The sequence below is a fragment of the Amphiura filiformis genome, chromosome 6, assembly GCF_039555335.1.
Source record: "Amphiura filiformis chromosome 6, Afil_fr2py, whole genome shotgun sequence".
NCBI classification, from domain to species: domain Eukaryota; kingdom Metazoa; phylum Echinodermata; class Ophiuroidea; order Amphilepidida; family Amphiuridae; genus Amphiura; species Amphiura filiformis.
The window spans coordinates 37,567,662-37,590,524 of NC_092633.1; the positions used below are offsets into that span (position 1 = coordinate 37,567,662).

The window sequence follows — 22,863 nt, forward strand, 5'->3', positions numbered from 1 at the left end:
CCCATTTGGGCAGTAATAACACCAGTTTGGTGCAGTCGGGACCCAGTAATGGCCGAGTAAATCCTGACCATGACTTGGCTTGTTGGATTCGTCTATAGTTACATTATCTTGTTGTTTCTGATTCTCTGACGTGACATGTCCTGACATAAAATCCGACATGCCAATTTGTCATTACTGAGCTATTTAAAATATGACTACATGTACAATGACTGACATTTACCCAATGGTAATTGCTTTCGATTAAGGGCATGATTTTAAGTATACCACATCTACTGCAAGTAGATAATCAAACATCAAATAGCATTAAAATGCTTAGGACACTCATTTTAGAGATAAAATTTGGCCAAAAGGACCAGAAATGTAGTAATAGTTCCTTACTAGTTTGTTAGTAATTTATTTCTGACTCACTGGCGTAGCCTGGTGAACATGATGAAGTTTGGGCTTTGGATATATTGAGAAATATCACCTATTACCAAAAACTACTCAAATTGAATTTAAGGGGGTACTACAATGTACACCCATGTGGTAAATTTGTGACTATTTTTGTATTTTTCTCAAGAACTAGAAACACACTGGTAACAAAAGTTACGTATATTTTTGGGGCAAAGAATCCAATTACTACACTGAAATTTCAGTGACTCAAGACAAGCGGTTCAGTATATATGATAGGAAATGAGGTACATCCTAGCAGTACCTCATTTCTTATCATAAATAACGAACTGCTTGTCTTGGGCCACTGAAATTCCAGTGTAGTAATTGGATTCCTTGCCCTTATAATATATTTAAATTTTGTTACCAGTGTGTTATTAGTTTTTGAGAAAAGTGCAAAAATAGTCACAAATTTATCGAAGGGTGTAGTACCCCTTAAATTGAGAAAATAATAATACAATCATATTGCCTTCAATGTTTTTCTCGCTTCGATTGTCACAATTTACTCTTTGTAGATACCAGTCAATAAATGACATTAACATGTTTACAAAATCCTCTTTTGGGGCACCAAAATGACCAAAAATAACCCAAAAGACATATTAGTTAAAAATGTATTTAAAACAGTCATGTAAGATGGTTGTATTTGTTACTTTTTTTCCTGCCTACGCTACTTAAAATATATATCATTCCCAGTAACTAGTAGCCATCTACATTAAACGGCTTATGAGAATAATTTTAGGGCCAAAAATGTGTAAACAAAATCCAAAATGTGTAATCGTTAATTTTGATTTTTAAAAAGGTTATAAATATTATAATCGCTATAGCCAAAATAACAATTTCTCGATCATGAGAGGATGTACCTTCTGTGTCAGCGTACTTTTCATAGAATAACACGATCGCGCGACCTGCATGACCGAACCTTGACCTTGCCTAGCAACGACCGTGTGATTGGTCAATTCTCAAAAGCAGTGTTTGCGCCGTAAGCGCCGGTATTTGCGTAGTACGCTCGGCGCAAATAACTGTGCGTACCCAAGTTGGCTCTCATGATCGAGAATTTAATATTTTGGCTATAGTATCGTTGCAATTCCTTTGTTGGTCCTGATCCTCTGACACTGTCTTAGAATGAAATTCTGGACCTTGACTCGCTTGTCATCATTGAGTAATTTCAAAGCCTACCAAAACACTGTGAAATGGACGTAACATTTTTAAAATGGAAAAGCAGAAGGCTGTGTATTTGTTACATAGTTCTTTACAGTTGCAATGTAGTCACTGAGTCGAAATATCTCTAAAATAAGCAAATTTAACCCATATCTCGGCAAATAGATATATTGACAAATCCAACGAGCCAAGTGAAGTTCAGAATTCAATCGGCCATTACTGGGTCCCGTCTGCACAAAACTTGTGTTCTTACTGCCCAATTAGGCGGTATTAAATCCGCTTAAAAATCGATGGTGAATTTTATTATGTGTAACACGGGTGATGGAATGCAGCTTAATATCCCCGCCAAGGCCACATCATTTCACATTTTAGGTGGAATAGACCTAAGGGGGGACCCAGCTATGGCTGCCATTGAGGTGTAGGAATGCGTGAAATTGGATTCGTCTCAGTGAGACATTGAGACATAGGTCAAATGTTTTGAAAACGTTCTAAACATATGCTATAAACGCGTTTTGGTTTTGGTCAAAACTTTTTAATAGCATCTAGATGTCTGGTTACGGTCTTAAAAACGATTTTTAAGATGGCTGATATAAAAAATAATCAAGAAAAAAAAAAAAAAAAATTGAAATTAGGCCTATACTCCGATTCCAGGTTCCCGACCAAATCTAATGTTCCCAACCCGACTATATGGTTTGACATAGTTTAACAATATTTAAGCAGTAAAGCCATTTAGACCATGGTGAATAAACTAAACAATTTTAAAGAAAATAGTGGTGTGAAAAAACAGCCTAACGCCTTGAACCAAGGCTAAAAGTAGGTTACCTGTGGTTTCTTTTCAGGATCTAGATCTTTTGTGCACAAATCCATGTATTCTTCCGTGATGTGACTGTGCGTGGTTTGGAAACAAAATAGTGGGCATTATGTTGTCAGTAATAAACACCTCAACAGAAGAAAGTTCTTACTGTTTGAGTGGTCATAAAATAAAATAATTTTTAACTCAATGAATTAAACCAAATTATTGTCTACACTCACCAATATCGTATGATATGATGAACTTGTAAATCTCGAAGGCGTTATTAAACGACTTCAAGAAAACGCTTTCCAAGTTAATCATGAAAACTTAATAAAAAAGGCCTTTAAAAAACTTGTGAGCTTGAGACTCTACTCCTTGCCCCAGCAAGGGGCTTTGACGATGGATTCCACCAAAGGATCTAAGGTGGATCCTTGGACCCCACCCGCTTGAGCTAATAACATTGATAACTTGCCAGTAAAATAGTCCTAAACGCCCTACAAGTGAGAAAAGCGTTTGACTGCAGTATTTTCCCTCTAAAATCAATATGTTAGACCTTCGCCAAGTTGCTTTTTTATTCAAATTTTATTCAGACCTATTTTGCACTTTTGTTTGCAGATTAAGTATTGCTATATGATGAGTGTCAAGTGTCCAATCAGGTAAAGTAAAAAATGACTAAAATGCATGATTTTTAAAAATCGCCAAAGCTGGAGAAGGACCAGCCCTCCACCCCTCCCCGCAAGCTCGTCACTGCTGGTTGATCATTGAAACTTTACATTTGCCAACGTGCAGTGACTTTTTTCTCCTAAAATAGCCCCTGCATCACTCGCCACTCAGTCCCCCCAAGCCAGTTTCTGGACACGCCTATGTATGCAGACTATGTGCAATACTGCATGTAGGTTGGTCAATTTCTAAGAAACACTGAGCCTATTTTTGGCACATCAGCCACTCAGTCCCCCCCCAAGCCAGTTTCTGGACATGCCTATGTATGCAGACTACGTGCAATACTGCATGTAGGTTGGTCAATTTCTAAGAAACACTGAGCTTATTTTTGGCACATCACTCGCCACTCAGCTCCCCCACCCGGTAGCCGGTTCCTGGACATGCTTATGTATGCAGACTACGTGCAATACTGCATAGGTTGCCCGGTGGGTTCAGTTTGTATTTAAAAATAGGACGTATGACCATTCCAGGATTTGAAAATGACCCCCTATTTCACGAGGAATTTTTGCGTGAAATCAAGGAAAATTTGCCCCCAAATACCACCCCTATTTTTTATCATTTTGAGGATGCATTTTCATTTCACCCCTTATCATGGGGAACCGAGGACATTTTTCCAAAAAAAATACCCCTATTTTTACCATTTCAAGGACGCTTTTGAATTTTGCCCCCTATTTCACGAGGAAATGAGGACAATTTTTTTCAAAAAAAATACCCTATCAATTTTTGTGTGGAACTACTAAAAAATGGACAGAAAAAAGACAAAAAACAAAAACTAGAGCGGTAAAACACAGACTAAAGTCCTAGAAATACACCCTATTTTTCATTTCAAGGACAATTTTGCTTCAAAACACCCCTAATTTGGACAATCGCAAACAATTTTGTCCTAGAAAATTCGCGGCTATTTCTTGAAAAGTACCCCTAATTGGAACCATCATGCATACCCATTGTCAGTGAAGACTGAACCCACCAGGGTAGGTTGGTCAATAATTTATGCGATATTACAGGTAACCCAAATCAATTAAGCCACCATCTTTGTTAATATTGTTAGTCAGGAAACAGCCCATTTCCATTGCTAGGGTTCGGTCAAGTCAGTTCTAATGTGTATCCTGATGGTGAAAGCAAAGCTGTATTGTAAACCAATATCATAGCGAAGAATGATATTGAGCAGGTATATATAGGGAGGGGTGTATTTATAAACACCTGTAAACGAGGACACACACACCCACAAAAACCCTGTAAAGCATTGTGTATTAACCACAGACAATTATTTACCACCTAACTGGCAGTGGCGTCCCCATGAATTTTTGCCGGGAGGCATTGGGGTATCAAAATGAATTTCAGTAATTTTGGGTTTTTATTGGAGGATGTAACTGGGGGGGGGGCAAGAAAATATTGGGGGGGGGCAATGTCCCCCTTTGTCATCCCCCCATACTACACACACAATGCAAATTACCAATTTTACTACTGTATTTGATTTGTTTGTGTTGATTTTTTCCACTATGTCATTGATTTCTTCCACCATCAAAATTTTCAAACTCATTCAAGTCAACTTTTTGTGATACTCTACATGTTTGTTTTGTTTATGAAATTATTTTGCAAGAGTTCCAAGAATTGGTTACATCATCAGAATGTGGTTGATTTGCACCCAAACTGACATGTTAATTGAGTAGTCATGGGAAGTAATTAATGTGTAATAGGATTCCATGCTAATGAGCAAGAATGTCATTAATTAAAGCACCTAATTAACACTCCCTACTGACTAGCTGATATATGTACTACCTGGTTGACTTTTTTTTAAATCAGAAATGCACCAGCAAAGGGTGTCCCTGGGGTCACCCTGTGAAAGGGGTGGCAAAAATAAATAAATTAACTGGGGCAAACTGCATGCAAAGTGGGCACAAATTTGCAATTTTACACAATTTTGGCCTGTTATCAAAGTGAATTTTGAAAATATTGCATACTCTTCTTCTCTGCATACAGCAATTCGGACCAATTTTATTAGATCAAGCAGGACTTTGTGGTGGTAATTTTGAGGGTGAAACCCTGCACACACCCACATAATATTGCACCAGCATCCACTACATTCAAAATACTGGACCTGCCTATACATTTGTACTTCTGACAAAGATAAATACTCTGACAAAGATAAAAACTTGTGCATCTTTTATCTCATACATGTTTCAATTAATATAATTTTCATCACTCAAACCAATTATTTGTTTTTGTTTTAAGAGTAATCACAACCCATCATGAGAACTCACACCTTTTCCTGCAACACAGTGTGCAAAATAGCGAAATACAAAGTATACAATATTGATAATAATATCCACATCTACAAATCTAGAAATCACAGTACAATGCATTGTGCCAACATTTAAATGCAATTCAGGGATATGCACATTTCATGCGAGGGCAGTCTATACATGGAATAGTTTATCTCTGTCACCAACAGGATAGAGTTGGAAAATATGTCATTAGTCCAAATCAAATCAACACCTTATCAAGATCCTGTTTAAATGTTTGTTTACCCAGCTTGGTCCGTGAGGGACACATGCTAATCCATGGAAAATCTGTCCTACATTTATATTATATTGTTAATCAATTCCATTGTCAATACATGACCCTTTTGTTTTTGGTTGTATCAAGTTGCTTGATCCTATTTGTTTATAAAGGTTTGCTAGGAAAGAGGAAACAAAAACCCATGATGTGAGATAACAATAGGTTTTCATTTATCTGGTTTTTCATAATAAGTGTCAGCCAGAAATGTATTTAAGTTTAAAGAAAGGAATGCAATAGTGTATTTCCAGTTTCTTGATAGGATGATGAATTTGCCATCAGTCTTGTATAGGAACTGGTACCTTTAAGGCCAAGTAAAATAAGAAAACATATTTCATGTCCAGGTTGTCAAAAAAAGGAGGAAAAGGGGACCCATACTTTTATGGTATACAATAATGCCTGGAAAAAGGAGGAGGCCTTTTGGAAAAAGGAGGAGGCCTTTTTTATTTTGTTGTTCTGAGTGGTAGGCCCCTCCTAATGATCTTAAAACCTTCCAAAAGTGTTTCTTGTATATTAGCAAGGTAAAAGAAAGCATCTCAACTTCCTAGACATATTTTATGAGTTAGCGAAAACAAAGAGAGCCCCTATATCTTTAGTGTTTTGTCTTAAGATTGAAACATTATTTAAATACACACTGTATAAAAAGATAAGAAATCTATCAAGGTTAGAATATTTTGACTTTGCAGACAATTGAGTTGCAACAGTGTCATCATATTAGATCAAGTAGATTTAAACTGTCATTCAACACAAACATATATTGAGATAGTTACCTCAATATTTCAATGTCTACAACCATGAAAATAGTAGATCTTATCTACTATTTCCATGGTACAACACACATCCTCAATTCCTCATCAGGAGGGCTCCCATGATGAACTGATGGAGTTGAATGTCCTGCTCTCGACCTTTGATGTCCTTTCTATTGATCGGATTAGGGCATTATATAATGAAGGGAGCTCAAGTCCTTGATCATGGTTGAGCGCTGGAGTGTGTCACAATCACAGTCTAGTTATGATGCTAATCAAAGCCATCTACCCTATTAGCTACTTGCAGTTCGCCATTATGCACTATGTGCGGAGGAGAAGCCTCGAACTGGCAGCATACATGAATGGGAATTGAACTAGTCATAACGTTCTGTGTAAGGTTACATAATTCTTCCTTTCATGTATGCTGCCAGTTCGAGGCTCTCCCGCACATAGTGCATAATGGCGGAACTGCAAGTAGCTTAATAGCAAGATATTTTAGAGGTGTTCATTTTTTTGTGGTTTTATATATCGAGGGGTCAGAACCAAAAGGCCCGAGTACAAAAAACCCAGTAATGATACAGGCGTTTTTGTACTTAGGGCCTCACACATTTCATGCATTAGTGTTGTACTTAGGGCTTTACATTTTCACTGATAACAGTTTCTGTGGCTATAACTTGTTTATGGTAAACAATCATAAGGTGCCCAGTGTTGTAAGGATTATTTTGGTACCAGATAGCCCTATGTGCAAAAAAGCCATTTTGAGATACAGGTATTTTTGTAGCTTTTTGAACTTAGGCTAGATCATGTAGCCAAATGTGATGTGATGTGAATATATACCGGCTAAATGTGACATGATCAAGGAGAATGAGTCGATCCAGTGTCGCTGATATTATTTTTGAGATATTGGCAAAAACAATGTTCAATTCCTTTGTTTTATATTGTTTTCAGCCATTGATAAATTGCTCATAACTCGGTATACCGGATGTCTGATTTTGATGGGATTTGCATTAAAACTTAGCATTTGTAAACTGAAAGATAATAATGTAAAAAACTTCTAATTGAAAATTTTCAACATGTCACTCATTCCACTTGATCATGTCACATATTATGCCCTGAATACCAGTGTTGTAGTCGAGACCAGGCAGTCCGAGACCAAGACCAAGACCGAGATCGAGACCGGGCTTGAAAGTAATATCAATGAACAGTGGTGCCGCAAACATTAGAATGGGGGGGGGTCAGTTGGGAACAATCATATGCCTATTTTGGTCGGTTTTCAGTATTGAGACTTTAAAAAATCAATATCAGACTATTTTAGCCGTTAATGAAGGTGTGTTTTGATGGGTCATTACGCAGAAAATGTTGCAATTTCACCCTATTTGGGCCCAAAACACAGTGTTTTTTGTGATAAAAAATAAGATACACAGGGCAAATCCTGCTTTATTTTTTCTTATATTTTGATTTTTAGAGGGGACGTTGGGACGTTACCCTTGCAAATATTTAGGGGGCGCGTCCCTCATCCCCGCTTCTGACTCCTATGTTAATAATGAATGATAAATTGATAATTATCTCAGTGACTGGTACAAGATGGGCCATAAAATCCATATTCTTTTCAAGCAAGGCACCAAAAACCATTTGGGCAAATGCAAAGAAATATGAGGTCTTGCTGAAAATAGATTTTAACGGAGCTGTAAATATAATCTAGGATTCTGGGCATCGAGATAGAGTTTGTTTATGATGAATTTATAGAATATTTAATTAATAATTGGGCCTAATTATAAATAATTGAGTAGATCTTGAGGTAAAAATGAGAATGTTAATTGGAGATTTAGTTTAAATCTTTTATGATTAAATTTTTACTGCCAAATGACCAGAATGGTGCTATTTTACTGGTCTCGAAGCCGGTCTCGGACCGAGACCTCGAGACCAGGAGGGCCGAGACCGAGACCAAGACCGAGACCAGCAGGTCCGAGACCGAGACCGAGACCAAGACCAGGCTTAGCTGGTCTCGAGACCGAGGCCGGTCTCGAGACCTACAACACTGCTGAATACACCTGTACCATTCGACCTTACCGCCAATTCTGGGATCACACCACCTGTTCTCCATCCATTCTTGAGTCCTGGATCAGCTAAATCACTGTACACATGATCTCCAAAGTAAAGTACCTGAGATGGGTCCCATGATGTCATTTTGGTAAATTGTTGCACATTTCCCTAGAAATCAAAGACAATTATTAATTATGAATAATACAATTTTATCATAATCATCATCATGACTGCATGATACAAATAATGGGCTATTACATTTAAAATCCACTCTACCCCTGTGGAAGATTTTGGAACCATCTTTCACAGGGGGAGTATGCACTTCAAATGGAATTAACACATTTGGCAGCTCAATATAAATGTCATACACCCTCTGAGAAAGATTCAATCTGAATCAAACTTCCACAGAGGGAGGATGACTTTCAAACTGAACTGCATAATGTGTTAATTCCACTTGAAATTTATACTCCCTCTGTGGAAGATATTTCCTAAATCTTCTGCAAGGGTGAGTAGTGTGAATTTTAAATGGAATAACCAAATGATGGCCTACCTTTAGAATACCTTTCTCAACTTGTGTTGTCAAGGATCAGGTTTAGGGAAATATTTCTTACACCCAGTATCAGCATATATTACTTACTGCATAAATATGGAACAGGAGTCCCAATTGTCTAATTGAAGGACATTATGAAATATCAGTAAATCATTCACTGAACGGGCCACGCCGCAATGTGGTTACTCACAGTGTCTCTTTTTTCCGCACTTTGCCAATCTTTGCCTACCTGCAGAATACCTATCACATGGTATCTTATTACATTATCGTAAGACATTTGTCCTTGAACCAAGCTTTCTTGGAATGAACAAATCCATGGGATCAGATGATTTTGACAATTCTGTTGTATATTTTGGCTTTCATCAAAGTAAATGCGTAGGTCTATAGAGTGAAGCTGGATTAAGTATGGCTGTCATGTTTGTGCCTATTGTGCTGACAATAAGAAAGCTCATTTCTGAACACAAGAGTATTTAGTACTACTGTAAAAATTCATTAATAAGCATATAGTGCCTATTATGAAGTTGCTTGGACAAGAACAAATTTTTAGGGTAGTTAAAACTTTTTCATTTCTTCTAATTTACAAATATTTGCAAGACATATATTTGTAAATTAAAAGAAAAACAATGAAAAAGTTTAACAAACTACCCTAAAAACTGGTTCTTGTCTGAGCAACTCGTTATAGGCATGGTACTTCACCCAAATGTTCTTACCTCTATATATATTTTTCCTTTTTGCAATTTTGTAACTCTAGACCATGCAGGTGTGCCAGTCTTTGGATAGATAAATCTAAATGGTCTGTGCACAAATGTGAAAAGAGAAAGAAAGATTAGGTTGTCATATGAGATGGGGCTATGGTATGATAAATATGTGGATGATCATAGTCCAGGGTGTGATTCAAAGCTTGTGAAATATCCAGAATGTAGTAGAAAATCCTGAAAACAAAACCAAAATAATTCTGGCCTATTATGAGGTGATCATTATATAGTAAGCCGTCCCAAAATGCAAGTAGCAACCAAACAGTTTTCACTCTAATATTGGGCTACTATTATGCAAATTTAACTCAGGTCTGGGAACTAAGAGTATGAGATAAAGCAAAAACCTGAATGTCCATCCGATGGAATTCTATTAACAGCCTGTATTTTTTCTAGTTATTTTACACACCCATCAATGGTTTGTGTTTTTGATTCATACACCTTACCTTGATTGATCCTTGAAAAATAGAGGTTTTCTTGCATTGGATACAATCACATCAAACATATCAGTCCAGTCAGGCCCAATTAAAAACTGCATACCTTTATCTCTGAAAGAAAAAAAACCAACAAAACTAATCATTCAATAGGCAAAGCAACAAAATGCACACATGCACATGTATACATACCTATACGCAGACAAGCCAGTTGCCGTGCACTTTTCCCTTCCAGATCATAGCATCGATGATGTCAAAGTCCCGGTCATTGAATCACTTGGTCGCCAATCCAAATTTAGGCGTCAGCAGCGAGAAATTCTGGATCAACAAACTTCATTCCCTTCAACCCAAAGGCCTTAATCTTATTGAATAGGTCCCCCCCTCTTTTTTTTTTTTTTTTTTTATAGATGCGCCTTCACACTGCGTTGTTTTTCAGTCGCGATCTTTTTATGCTTGTTTTTTACGCGTTACGCATTAATTTTCTTGCTTGTTTTTAGATTGTTTTCTTGTATCATTTCATATGTAATAAAGCCTGAAGAAGGTACGCCCAGTACCGAAAATTTGCTGTACAACTGTTTCCCGTCTTCGTTTGTTTTATTTAACCTATACAAGAGCTACATTATGGGGGTATTTTTTGTATGTGCATTGTGGGTGTATGTACAATATGTACAAAGCAATATTGTGGGTGTATTATTAGTAGGAAGCAACGTTGTGGGGGAAATTGTATCAAACCCCATGGGTGTGTTTTTAAGGCTCTATCTACCCACTTGATTGCCATTGGCAGGAGGCTGCATATTGGGTGTGTGCCCATGCAGTCCATTTATGCCCATAATGTAACTTTGTACATATTTTTACTACCACAACATACCTCTTGTTAGGTCATTAGGTCACACCCCTACATATACCTAAGGGTGTTTGCCTCCAAACGTGGACACAGTTTAGGACTACGCAAACGCGGACATCTGAAACCGCATTCAATCGACAAACCATGGACCTTTTCTGCCATGTTTTGTGTGTATGTGTATGAGATACAATTATTTTACCTTGCAACTGCAGACGGTATATTTAATGCACAATACAGAGGGAGTAATCAGTGTGTCGCAAATACATTATACATGCAATTGTGGCCATTTGCACACCTCCAAACAGAGGATGGCCCCGTGAGACGAATATACCTATGTTATGTGTGTGTCCTCGTTTGTTGGCATAACTACCCCAACACCATGGATACACCACTTTTAAGTTTTCACTATCCAACTACAGACACACACATTAACTTTTATTTAGCTTACTGTGGACATATGTTTTTACCACGGAGTGCTCGCCCCACAACTTGGTTAATTTTGAAAATATTGGAGAGGAACCTTCTTCTCAAAAAAGCTTTTACAATGATATATTACATGTCTTTATTCCTTGATTGGAAGATAGTAAAAATTCAGTAAATGGGTTGAAAAATCCTTTGTTTCCTATTGCTTGTTTTTTTAAAGGTTCAATGGAACATATATGTCAAAACTAGCTCTGTTGATATTACAGCCATTTGTGATGGATGGTCACATATTATTTACTCAAGGGTCATTATGTCCTGGTCCCACTGAAATCCATCAAAGCATGTGGGAGAAATCATCAAAAGAGGCCACAGTTAACATTGTTTTTGCACACACACACACATATATCCATACACACAGGCAACAAACAGGGACAAAAATCCAAAACAAAAGTATACTTACACAAACCAAAATGGGCTATTTGTGATGAGAAAAAGATTCTTGCCACTACTGTGTAGTTTATTAATCAACTTTGCCACTTGTTTATCTGCATCAAGATATTTTTCTGTAAAAAGAAAGGATGACAAAACATGAATAAGACATGATGGAATGTCATAATCCTTTGATAGCAGTCATGGTCAGATGATCATTATGCAAGTGGCATGCGCAAAGGCGCGCTGGGGTGCCCGTGCCCCCATTTTTTTAATAAAATAAATAAATGTTGACATATATACAGCCCCTTTCGCATGTATCAAAGTGCTTTACATTTATTCCGCTGTCGTTAGAATATGTCAGTTGCCATATAATGCCCAAGGCATGCTCATACCTTTGGGCGGCACTTAATGGTCAATATTCCTATCAGCTCCCCTTTTCACACCTGGGTAGAGAGAGGCAAGTGAGGTAAAGCGCCTTGCCCAAGTACACGATGGCCGGGGCTCAAACTCGCAACCCTCCGATTGTGAGGTAGAGCCCGTACCGCTATGCCACCACAATTTTTCAGTTAGTCGGGGGAAAATATGTGAATTAGCTATTACGGGAAGAGAAGCGTGTTAAGAAATTTTGAACAGTCGGGGGAATTTAGACCAGAACCTCCCTGCTTTTGAAAACCTGCCACTATCATTATGTACCAACAATTCTTAATCAGTGGGTGTGGTTAAGCTGGTAAGCATCAAATTTAATTGGTTTCAGGGTGTTGTCTATCAGGTGATCGACAACCGTGGTCGCATACGCTTGTCGAGGCATGCACTTGACTGAGATCACACAATGAGAAGTGTTGAATACTCTTGCTGTTATTTCAGGTTATTCCCATTAGATATTCTGTAGAAGAAATTTGTCAATAATCACCTTGACAAATTTCTCACTTTGAAGGTAATTGTTTTTGTCAAACTGATATTTACATGACTTTTTATCGAATACATTTGAAATGAAACACCAATTATAAAATCGTTGTCATGTAGTATACATACCAACATTATTGGCTACCTCCCTGTGCATGGTCCCAAATATATGGACATCTTTGACAGATTTCTGTGAAAACAAACAAATTATTATTAGTCATTTGACCCCCTAAGAACAACCATCTAACAGCATTTCTGATTGGTCAATTAAATGCAATATAAATTCATTTGAGTGACCAATTAAAATACAGCTTCTAAATATTTAAGCTCAATCCAGTTCAGCCCTACCACCGCTCTAACCATGCTGCTGATTGGCTCAATAAATCATAATAGTCTTCTTGTAACCAATCAGCAGGTAGTACCCATGGGGTTAATATCATTATTCTTGTGATTACTGCATAACAGACAAATCAAATATGCCTTTGGCTCACGTGACATAGGTGCAGATCAGGGTCTTAGCTAGAAATTGAGGGTTGCCCGTCATTTGAATAAAATTGCCTGTCCTAATTTGACCTTTAAAACATTTACCAGACATCTATAGCCCATTTGGGGTTCAAAGAGTTCAAATATGTGCTGATATGACCTTGTTCTACAAATCTGATCTACTAAAAAGGGCAATTAGCTTCTCAAAACATACAATTTATAATATAGCATCTGTCAAAGGCATTAATTTTGCCCGTCCCATGAGCAAACTGGCCGTCTAAAATGACAGCCAGACGGGTGGCTAGCTAAGACCTTGTTGCAGATTTTGCTGATCACAGTATTGAATTGCGCATGTTAAGTTAATCGCATGTACAAGTAACACACTTCACAGGTTATATAGCTTAAGGGACCATTATAATATACAAATACTACATGGTTAGAGGGAAATAGGGCACATTTTTTGACCAAGGTACTGGCTTAGGGCCTATCACCCCAAACCCGGAGGGTGGGGGTGATTGGCCCGTAACCAGTACCTTGGGAAAAACAATTGCCTATTTCCCCAATATAAACCATGTAGTATTTGTTTTATCACACCGACTTTAGCTGTGGGGAAAAGGTTGTCATAGATAGGGAAATAGGTTGTGCCGTTTGCGACTGACCAATAAAGTTACATGATTTGCTCATGAATATTTATGAGGTATAATAATAATCTATATTCATCAGCATGCTGAAATCACAACAATATGAGCCACAAGGTTTTCTACCAAAGAGATGAGTAGCGTATCACTTTTCCTTATATACCAAAATCAAATGATTTGCTGACATTCAATGAGAGCTTATTTGCTTTGATCCAGGAACCAACTTTACAAATTTATTTGGATTTAACACTTTTGTGTACAAATAGTATAGTGGTATTATGTGAAAAATTATGAAATCTAAAAGGATGCTCTATTATCATTAAGTCATGTACAAGTCATGGCCGAATCAAAGTCATGACTGACTTTGTCAGGGCTAAACCATTACCTCGTATGTGATGTGATCTGTGAAAAGTCTTCACATGATGAAACTGACCATTTTGATCTCTTTAGAAAGAAAATATGGCAATTTATAGCTCTTTTCAAAACTGTTTTCATTTTGTACCTTTAACTTCATTCATCAAAAGTCATGAGCAAAGAGGAATTGAACAAAAATGAATCGTCAAGAGTTTTTGCCTTTATTCTCTTTATAAACAAATAGCATACTGCGGCATGTGAAGGGTTTTCACAGATCACATCACATAATGTGCACTGACAACATCCTGACTAGATTTAAAATCTGATTGCAGTTTCTGTTGTCTTCCCACAATTTCACTACAATACAACATCACAAGAGATCATCAAATCTGCTGCCCACAGTGTTTTACAAGCAACTGAGTTAATACATCAAGGTCAAAGGTCAGTTCCACATCTTGAAACTATTAGCATTGTCAAAATAATTATCTTAAGTTTTCAAAAGTATGGGTTTATGTCAGAGAAGATATATTATACTACCCACAATGCACTTCTTCTCTGTACTGATTTACTCTCCATTGCAACATGGGTCGATAGTGACAAAACTACAATTAACAGAGCTCAACCAGATCTTTCAATTGAGGTATTTCTTGTCACTATCGGCCCATGTTGCACCAAATAGCAAATCAGAAAATGGAAGAAATGCATTGTGGGAAGTGTAAGATATCTTCTCTGGAGTTACATGTGGGTTATATAAAAGGCAGCTCTGAATTCAATAAGATGTGCAGGGAGGACATGATTCCCTGCTATACAACAAACTTTAAACCAAACACACACTTACCCTGATGTCATTAAAGAGATACTCTGGATCATAATCAATTTCATGATCAATTAAATACTGTGAAATAAAAAAACAAACAAACAATATGTTAAGCAAGGTTAGTTTTCGCTGAAAGTTTCAAAACTACTTTTGTTTAAATAAAAAGTTGTCATAAGTTTTACGTATTCCTTATTTCTTCTCCAAGTTGGTTTTCTGAACTCTACTTGTTGACGTTGGAGGGTGAGATGTTATAATATTGTAACTTCTATTATTACAGACAAATTATTCAATTTGTAATTTGTGTACATCGTGGAACATACTCTTAGCATGGCTGTGCATAGTACGCAGATAACCTCGCATATATGGAAGCGTAGAGTAGCGTTGTACCCTCGTGTATTACGTTGTTTGTTCGTGGGGTAATAAGCGTAGTTGAATGTTCCATGATGTACACAAGTTAAATGCAAGATTCTTCTTATAATAAGCAATATTGGCATCACATTTCCTAATGTATTGTGGGACAGTTTTGGCAATTTTGGTACAGCTGAACCTCTAAGTCACCTGTAATCAGGTCTATTGTATTGGCCACTGACTGTGATGTGCACTGACTCATGAATATACAGTGCTACCATGTAACATTATTTCATGATGACCAACTATCCTTAGGTTTAGTACCAATAATCTTCTTCGCTCCATGTTTGATTCAAAGTCACATTCCACTGAATACTTTGGCCACAAATGTGACCTGCTACCACAAAATCGCCGCGACTTTATGCTCATTTTATTGAGTTGGTAGTTTCGAGATATTTGGTCTGACTAAGTTGATGTTCTTTGTTTGCCGCCACCTGTACAAGCCAGTAGTATTATCCTTCGTGAATGGCCCATTGTGCCCCCATTCACAAAGGACATAGAGACATTCTTATTGGCTTTAACAGGTGAGTGAACACCAACGCAGTAGCCAGGGCGTTTTGAGTGACTAACACCTTGCGACTTTATACTGATTTCGTGGTAGCAGGTCACAAATGTATGTCATGAAAATTGAAACTGATAATAGTTAAAAGGATGCCCATCTATCCAATGCTTACCTGAATAACATTACAAAGTAGTGTCATCTCAGGGATGTTGAAGAGATCCATTAATTGACTGATGTGGAAATCATCCTACAAACAGAAAGCATCAACAGATCACATGTCAGATATTGGGGCTGATGGCGTCCAAGAGTAAACTGGATGAAAGCTTCCTCTCTTGGTAAGTAATCAAAATTGTGAGAAATAAGAACTGTAAAACATCAATAGATCATTAGGTTAGTGCTCATGAGAGTCCCAGAGGTAACAGGTGCAAATCCTGGTCACAAATGTGTTTTTTGAGCATTCTTTCCTTGCCCAACTCTGAATATCAATAACATTTTTGGGTGACTTCTTGTAGCAATTCACCAAGTTCACCTATAAAGTACCTAAAACAAGAAGAGTCCTCAAAAAATTGATAATAAAATAAATATACTCTTCAATCAGTTTGTAACATGATATGCATTACTCCAGATAGCACATGATATTCACTGTCAGGGTAAGGCAGGGGTCAGTCTACATCAGCACATGTATTCTTGGTATGTGTAGGCCTATCATATTTTCACTGATTTTCATTAATATTCAATGGATTTTCACTGTTAAAATGGGAAACTTGGCATTTAACCTACATATATGTTACTTGTACTAAGCTTTGGATAAATTTAAACCATCAAAAGTAACATGATGGTGGGCAATATGTACCCAGTATTATGTACTGATAAGAACAGGTGTTGATTTACGATGAGCAAACACCAGAGTATAACTTGTTTTAGCGGAATCTCTCAAAGGCTAAGTTACAAAGTTTAATTGGTAAAAATGTTTGTTGTCACTGGGTATTGAAAATAAATGTATTGTCATTACTTTATGTCACATCCAAGATCCAATAACATTATCACAGATAAGAGTCAATTAACTGAGAAATCAGCGATTGTGATGTCTAACAGCAGGACCAATGAGATGCTTTGTTACATACTAAACATCTCTGCTACATCTCCTGGCCTCCATGCACTCTCATGACTATTAAACCAAACAACTATTTGATTACATAGTGTACAAGAGACAGCATTTAACTCTTACCAGTATCTTTCTCACACATATAATTCACGCTTCAAGCAAGGTTTACAAACAGAAGATATGCTAAGTAAGAATTGGTACTGGGTGTTTTGATCAGTTTCAGACTACAGTTCCTGCAGAACAAAAAATGCACATTTTACTAAACCCACCAGCAATACACTCTCATACCGACCAGCAGAAAATTTGGCTTCTAGAAACAAAACCTACATATTACATAACACTAGCATATCTATCAATGCTACACAGTATACACTGATGTTGCATGGCAAACTCAAGTGGGATCCGAGAACTGTAACCTTTACATATGAAGATGACATGATAGCCAAGTGTCCCAATAAGTCTACTGTTACCTCTCCTGATGAAAAACTTGACTACATACTAAACATGTACTAGGGGTATCAAAAAGGTATCACTGGTCCTTATGTACATTATGGTACAAAAATTGTCTCATAAGTATGTTTACTTTCTTTACAGTGGCGCTAAATGTCAGTAACCTGTCTCGGTAACCACATATTAAACCAGCAAGAAGGAAAAACTGAGGCACGTAAGTGACGGACGTCCACTTCTTGGCTCATCTGTGAGGGACATGTGCCCAGTTTGGAAATTCCTTTTCCAAAAAGCAACAGTGCCATTTGACAATCACCACCGTAGACATCTTTCATTTCATCATAGATTTTCTAGGCACTGTAACCCTTCAAAAGCAGGATCTTAGATCACGCTGCATGCCTCAATTTTCTCCATCTTATAGGTTATGTGCGGTAACCGACTAACCGGGCAGCATGTTACTGACATCTAGCGCCACCTGTAAAGAAAGTAAACATACCGTATTGTTTGTAATAAACGCCCCGGGGGCGTTGCATTTTTCCAAAAGGGGGCGTTTATTGGAAGTGAATTGTCAGTGAAATAAGCTTAAAAATTGTGTTCAATTTCCCGATGGTGCTCCTATTAAAAGGAGGGATTTACACTATACATGATGGCGGCGCCCACGGAAAATGATATTTTCGTGGGGAATACAACAAAATTACACCTGTAAGTGCATGGAATTAGTGAAATTCTACCATAATTAGGCAATGAAATGGATGGGAGTTGAGTCATAATAGGTTTTGTCCATTCAATTTAGCGATCGTGACTGACATGACTGATGCAAGTTTTAAGCTTACCTACACGATATGTCATGGAAATGTTCGCATTTTTGTCAATTTTCGCAGAAACATTGGAGGGGGGCGTTTATTAGAGGGGGAGCGTTTATTACAAACAATACGGTACTTACATTTTTGCACCATAATGTACAAGGACCAATGATACACTTACAAAATTTCATCGATAGCTCCTTCACTTCTGGGTGATTTCAACAATCTTTGAAATACCACTTTCTTTTTCTGAGATGTTTATTAAAATTGCAGGATACGTTTGACTGGTACTTACTTTGTCAGGTTTGAGATGATCATCTGGTATGTGTGTACCACCATAAAGTTCTACTACTTCTTTATCAGATAATTGATTTAGACCCCTGGATAAGGAAGACGGTTAACAAATTGAAATCAATGAGTAATAACTCCTGCACATGTAGGGATTGCCACATTTATCAAACTTGTACCAGAACACAGCACAAATACACAAATCCAATCATACACCTAGATGTAGATACATGGGTACATTTCATATTTAGCATGTCAACATTTACAGTTACTTTTCAATTAGATCAAAGGACTTTACATGCATTTATTCTGCTGCCACTTTTAACATATCCCACCATGCAGCTGCCAACAACAATGCTGGTATGACTATCCTAACAGCTCCCTCTTGGGTGGAGTGAAGTAAACAGGATTAAGTGCCTTGCCCAAAGATGCAACATATTAGCTGCGATGTGACTCCGGGGGAAGGGGGTCTTCAACAAATTTTGTACGGGAATGAGCCACACAGACTTTAAAATGATGACTTTCTCTATACCTACATGTACATTTTGCTGTTTCTGCCACCCATCAGTATAACAATTTTGCAAGAAAAAAACACCTAAAACCACCAAAATCTGCCCTAATTGAGCGCTTTTAGGGTCACTTTTGCAATTGGGCGCATTGGTCTCCACTGAAAACACACCCATCAATATACCGAAATCGCTTAAAAGGTACCCCAACACGGTAGCACATCCCTTTTAACCACTAGGCCACCATGCTTCAATAGCAAATTTGAGTCCATCATTTCTCTCTGTTAATATATTACATACAAACCCCCTCAATGTACTGGTAGAATGTTTAGCTACAATATCTTACCTATGAACAGTGCCCATCTGTATACTGTTGAATGTGTCAAGCTTCATCAACACGCCCTAAGAAGTAGAAAACAATGTCATACTCAAAGTTGGAATATGCAGCTTAATTATTTATTATATGGTGGCCCAATTAGAAGGATAGCTGTTAATAAATGTCTTGAACTATCAAGTTGTTTTGATTCACATGTCAAGAACCAAAAGACCCATTAAACTTTAAGTGTGATGTCTGGAAGTTTTAGAACCATCACAGTAGACCCATTAAACTTTACAAATTGTTTTGATTCACATGCCAAGAACCAAAAGACCCATCAAACTTAAAGTGTGATGTCCGGAAGTTTTTTGAACCATCACAAAATGAAGCGAAACATAAGTCTTAACTTTGAACATTAGTATTATCTGTTGCAAGGTTCCTTTTATGTGTTAACCATCGCGTATATGCACGCGACGTCAAGCGTGTGCATAGGACCTTGTGGAAAATAATGCGCGCTGGACTGCTGGCAGTACGCTTAATTTGTAAAAGGAAATATCAAAAAAATAATAATATCCTACATACCTTCCGTCGGTCAAAATGTAATCCTCTGATTCCAAACTCGGGTCTATATGGCATGCCCTTGATACCTGCTGGGAACTGAAGCATATAGAAACAAATTGGGTTATTCCAGTTGAAATCCACACAACCTCTATGGAAGACATGACCTTAATCTCCCACACAGGGAGTGTGAATTTCAAATGGGGTTATCTGAATGGGTAACTCCATATTTTGAAATCTACACCCCTGTGTAGGAGATTAAGGTCATGTCTTCCATTGCGGATGTATGGATTTCAACTGGAATTTACCAATTATATCAGGCTGTAACTTTTGAGGCTACTGTAGTTTTCGACAAGGTTATTTAACAGTCACTGATTTGGCGATGTTTATAGCGAAATGACGAAAGTGGGGTTCTGATTGGTTAATTGAATCACATCATCATCACATTGGCACTTCATTTGCCGATCAAGCTGCGTAGCAACATGTGACATAGTCCCTTTTACACGATAATCAGGAAGAGAAGGATGGCACCGCTGAAGGACCTTGAGGAATACTACAGAAACCTCAATATGGCCAATAAGAATTTGATAAGAAACCTAACATGATAAAACAAATGTTTAGTTCAAATTACATGTAAAATAAAAGGTAGAAAGCTAGTTCCATGATTTTACGATCTTCTAAGGAAAGCTGTACACAGTATTGCATTGGCTGTAATGTGTAGAATAATTGGGTGACAGTAAAAATAGATAAAAGTACTCCTTGACTCAGAGCATGTGCTTGAGACATTTGATAGTAAAATTAAATCATTGATCCTTCAATTCTACAGCTATACACTGAACCCAACACAATCGAGTGTGCTGGTTCGATCCCCAAGACACCACTTTGTTATAATTTGTTCACTTGACACTTTCTCAATTTACATGTCAGTTCACCAGAACAAACTTTTCTGTTCTCATAAATTGTTAGTTGTTACCAATTATTCATAAACAATGTTCCACTTACTTTCTTTTCACCCACAAGATTTTCCAAAGCTTGGTCATATATAAGTCTATGTAGAGCATCTTTATAACATGCTAATGTGTAGTCATAGTCAAATCCATATACCTGGATATCAGATAGGTTCATTTCATTGTTGGCAAATATCATGGCTGAGTTAACATTGATATCATGTTTAGAAGCTGTATAATGAGAAAGAAAAAAAAACATATAAAAAAGGATCAAGGATTGAACCTTGTGGAACCATAGATATAAAGTCAAATCCATAAATCCATAAACTGATCCTTATGTCTGCAAAACTAAGAGGACTTTTAAAATTAAGACCAGAACAAAACTACAAGACCTAAGCCCTATTTTATTAAAAAAGTAAGACCTGTGAAACTAAAGAGAAAAAAGTAAGACCTGTGAAACTAAAAAGTAAGACCTGTGAAACTAAAGATTCTCGCAAATCTTACTGTTTATAATGTACATAAATTTGTCTCTAATAAACGCCCCTTAAGAAAAAATTAGGTAAACCAGGTAAAAAATAAGCGCCCACCCAAAATGACTTTGTTAAGGGCCCTGGCTTGGGTCACGCATGGCAGGAAAAAGTGGGCAATACGGGAAGCTCATTGCTGGGAAATTTTTGGTTTTTGACCAAAAAAATAAAGAAATACATAAGGGAAGTATGTCATACTGGAGGGAAATTTGGTAAAACTGGAGGGAAATTCTGGATTGCTTGCAGGGAAAAAAACATTTTTTCAGCCTCTGCTTGGGTGCTTATTGGAATGAATACGATATATCTGTATCTGTATTTGTCACGTCGGTAGAGTCTCCTTTGTCAGGTAACATCACCAACCTAGATTTAACGAGCACAACTTGGATGGATGCTTTTCATGTTAATTTTAATTTAGTTTACGTAAACTTTGGTGACTTGGTTCTTGAAGGCTTCTGAGGTAACGGCGTTGACAGCTGATGCAGCCAGGTTGTTCCAGATGGGGATTGTGGAAGGAAAGAATGAGTCTCCATAACGGTTGGTCTTGTAGCAGATCTGCCGAAGTTTCTTGTTATGACCCCGCGACTCTAGCTCGAGATACTCTAGCTAAAATACAGGTTTACATTTACTATCTTACATTATCTTGCTGTATTTCAGCTAGAGCTCCAAACGACAAGCTTCCGGGTTTTTTGGAGAACAATACTGTTACGTAAGATGAAGAAGAAACCCGCCTCGGAGCCCGCCCTACTCATTATTTCATTGTACTTATTGCAATTTGCCTCCACACATTACGTAATCAACACAAAGCTTTAGTCAACTGTATCTTTTGAGCAAGATTTGCGTATTTTGGACAGTCTAAAATTTGCTGAAGTGTAATTTTAGCAACATTTTTGATGCAATCACCTGTCGTGATCGGCTGTGTTTACTTCTTACCTTCCAAATTACACGGTGTCATGCTTCAGCGAATCCGATTAGATTTTGAATGCAAAGGTCTCTAGCCTAGAATGTGAAGCTATCGGTGAGCAAATTATTGGCTAGAGTTCTCGAGCAAGGTGGTATAGGCAGATGATTTAACCTTCTCGTTGCATCCCCATAGGTTACGCCGGACTAGACCCAAAACACGCTGAGCTTTTTTAGAGATTTCTTGTATGTGATCATTCCAGGTGAGAGTGCTGTTAAAACAAACTCCAAGATACAGGTGCGAATCAACTGACTGAAGTTGTTGTCCACAGAAATTGTAAGTGTGCTTCGGAGGATGTCTGGTCCCAATCGTCATGGTGACACACTTGGTTGGGTTAAATGACATTAACCAGTCATCCTGTCATTTTTCAAGCTGCTTCAGATCTTTTTGAAGAGAGGGCGAGATATTATCCACCTCTGTAGC

The 22,863-nt window shown here is 37.5% G+C and overlaps 1 protein-coding gene across 1 annotated transcript in view; it reads right to left on the reverse strand.

Moving 5' to 3' along the window:
* LOC140155386 (5'-nucleotidase domain-containing protein 3-like) overlaps window positions 1–22,863 on the reverse strand; it is a 39,136-nt gene that overhangs the window by 15,685 nt on the left and 588 nt on the right. The window contains exons 2-12 of the mRNA XM_072178216.1: window positions 21,011–21,186; window positions 20,033–20,107; window positions 19,481–19,536; window positions 18,636–18,720; window positions 16,158–16,232; window positions 15,097–15,153; window positions 12,913–12,973; window positions 11,909–12,011; window positions 10,194–10,295; window positions 9,706–9,790; window positions 8,473–8,613 (exon numbers count right to left, since the gene is read on the reverse strand). Coding sequence (XP_072034317.1) covers window positions 8,473–8,613; window positions 9,706–9,790; window positions 10,194–10,295; window positions 11,909–12,011; window positions 12,913–12,973; window positions 15,097–15,153; window positions 16,158–16,232; window positions 18,636–18,720; window positions 19,481–19,536; window positions 20,033–20,107; window positions 21,011–21,186 — 1,016 coding nt within the window. The remainder of the gene's footprint in view (window positions 1–8,472; window positions 8,614–9,705; window positions 9,791–10,193; window positions 10,296–11,908; window positions 12,012–12,912; window positions 12,974–15,096; window positions 15,154–16,157; window positions 16,233–18,635; window positions 18,721–19,480; window positions 19,537–20,032; window positions 20,108–21,010; window positions 21,187–22,863) is intronic.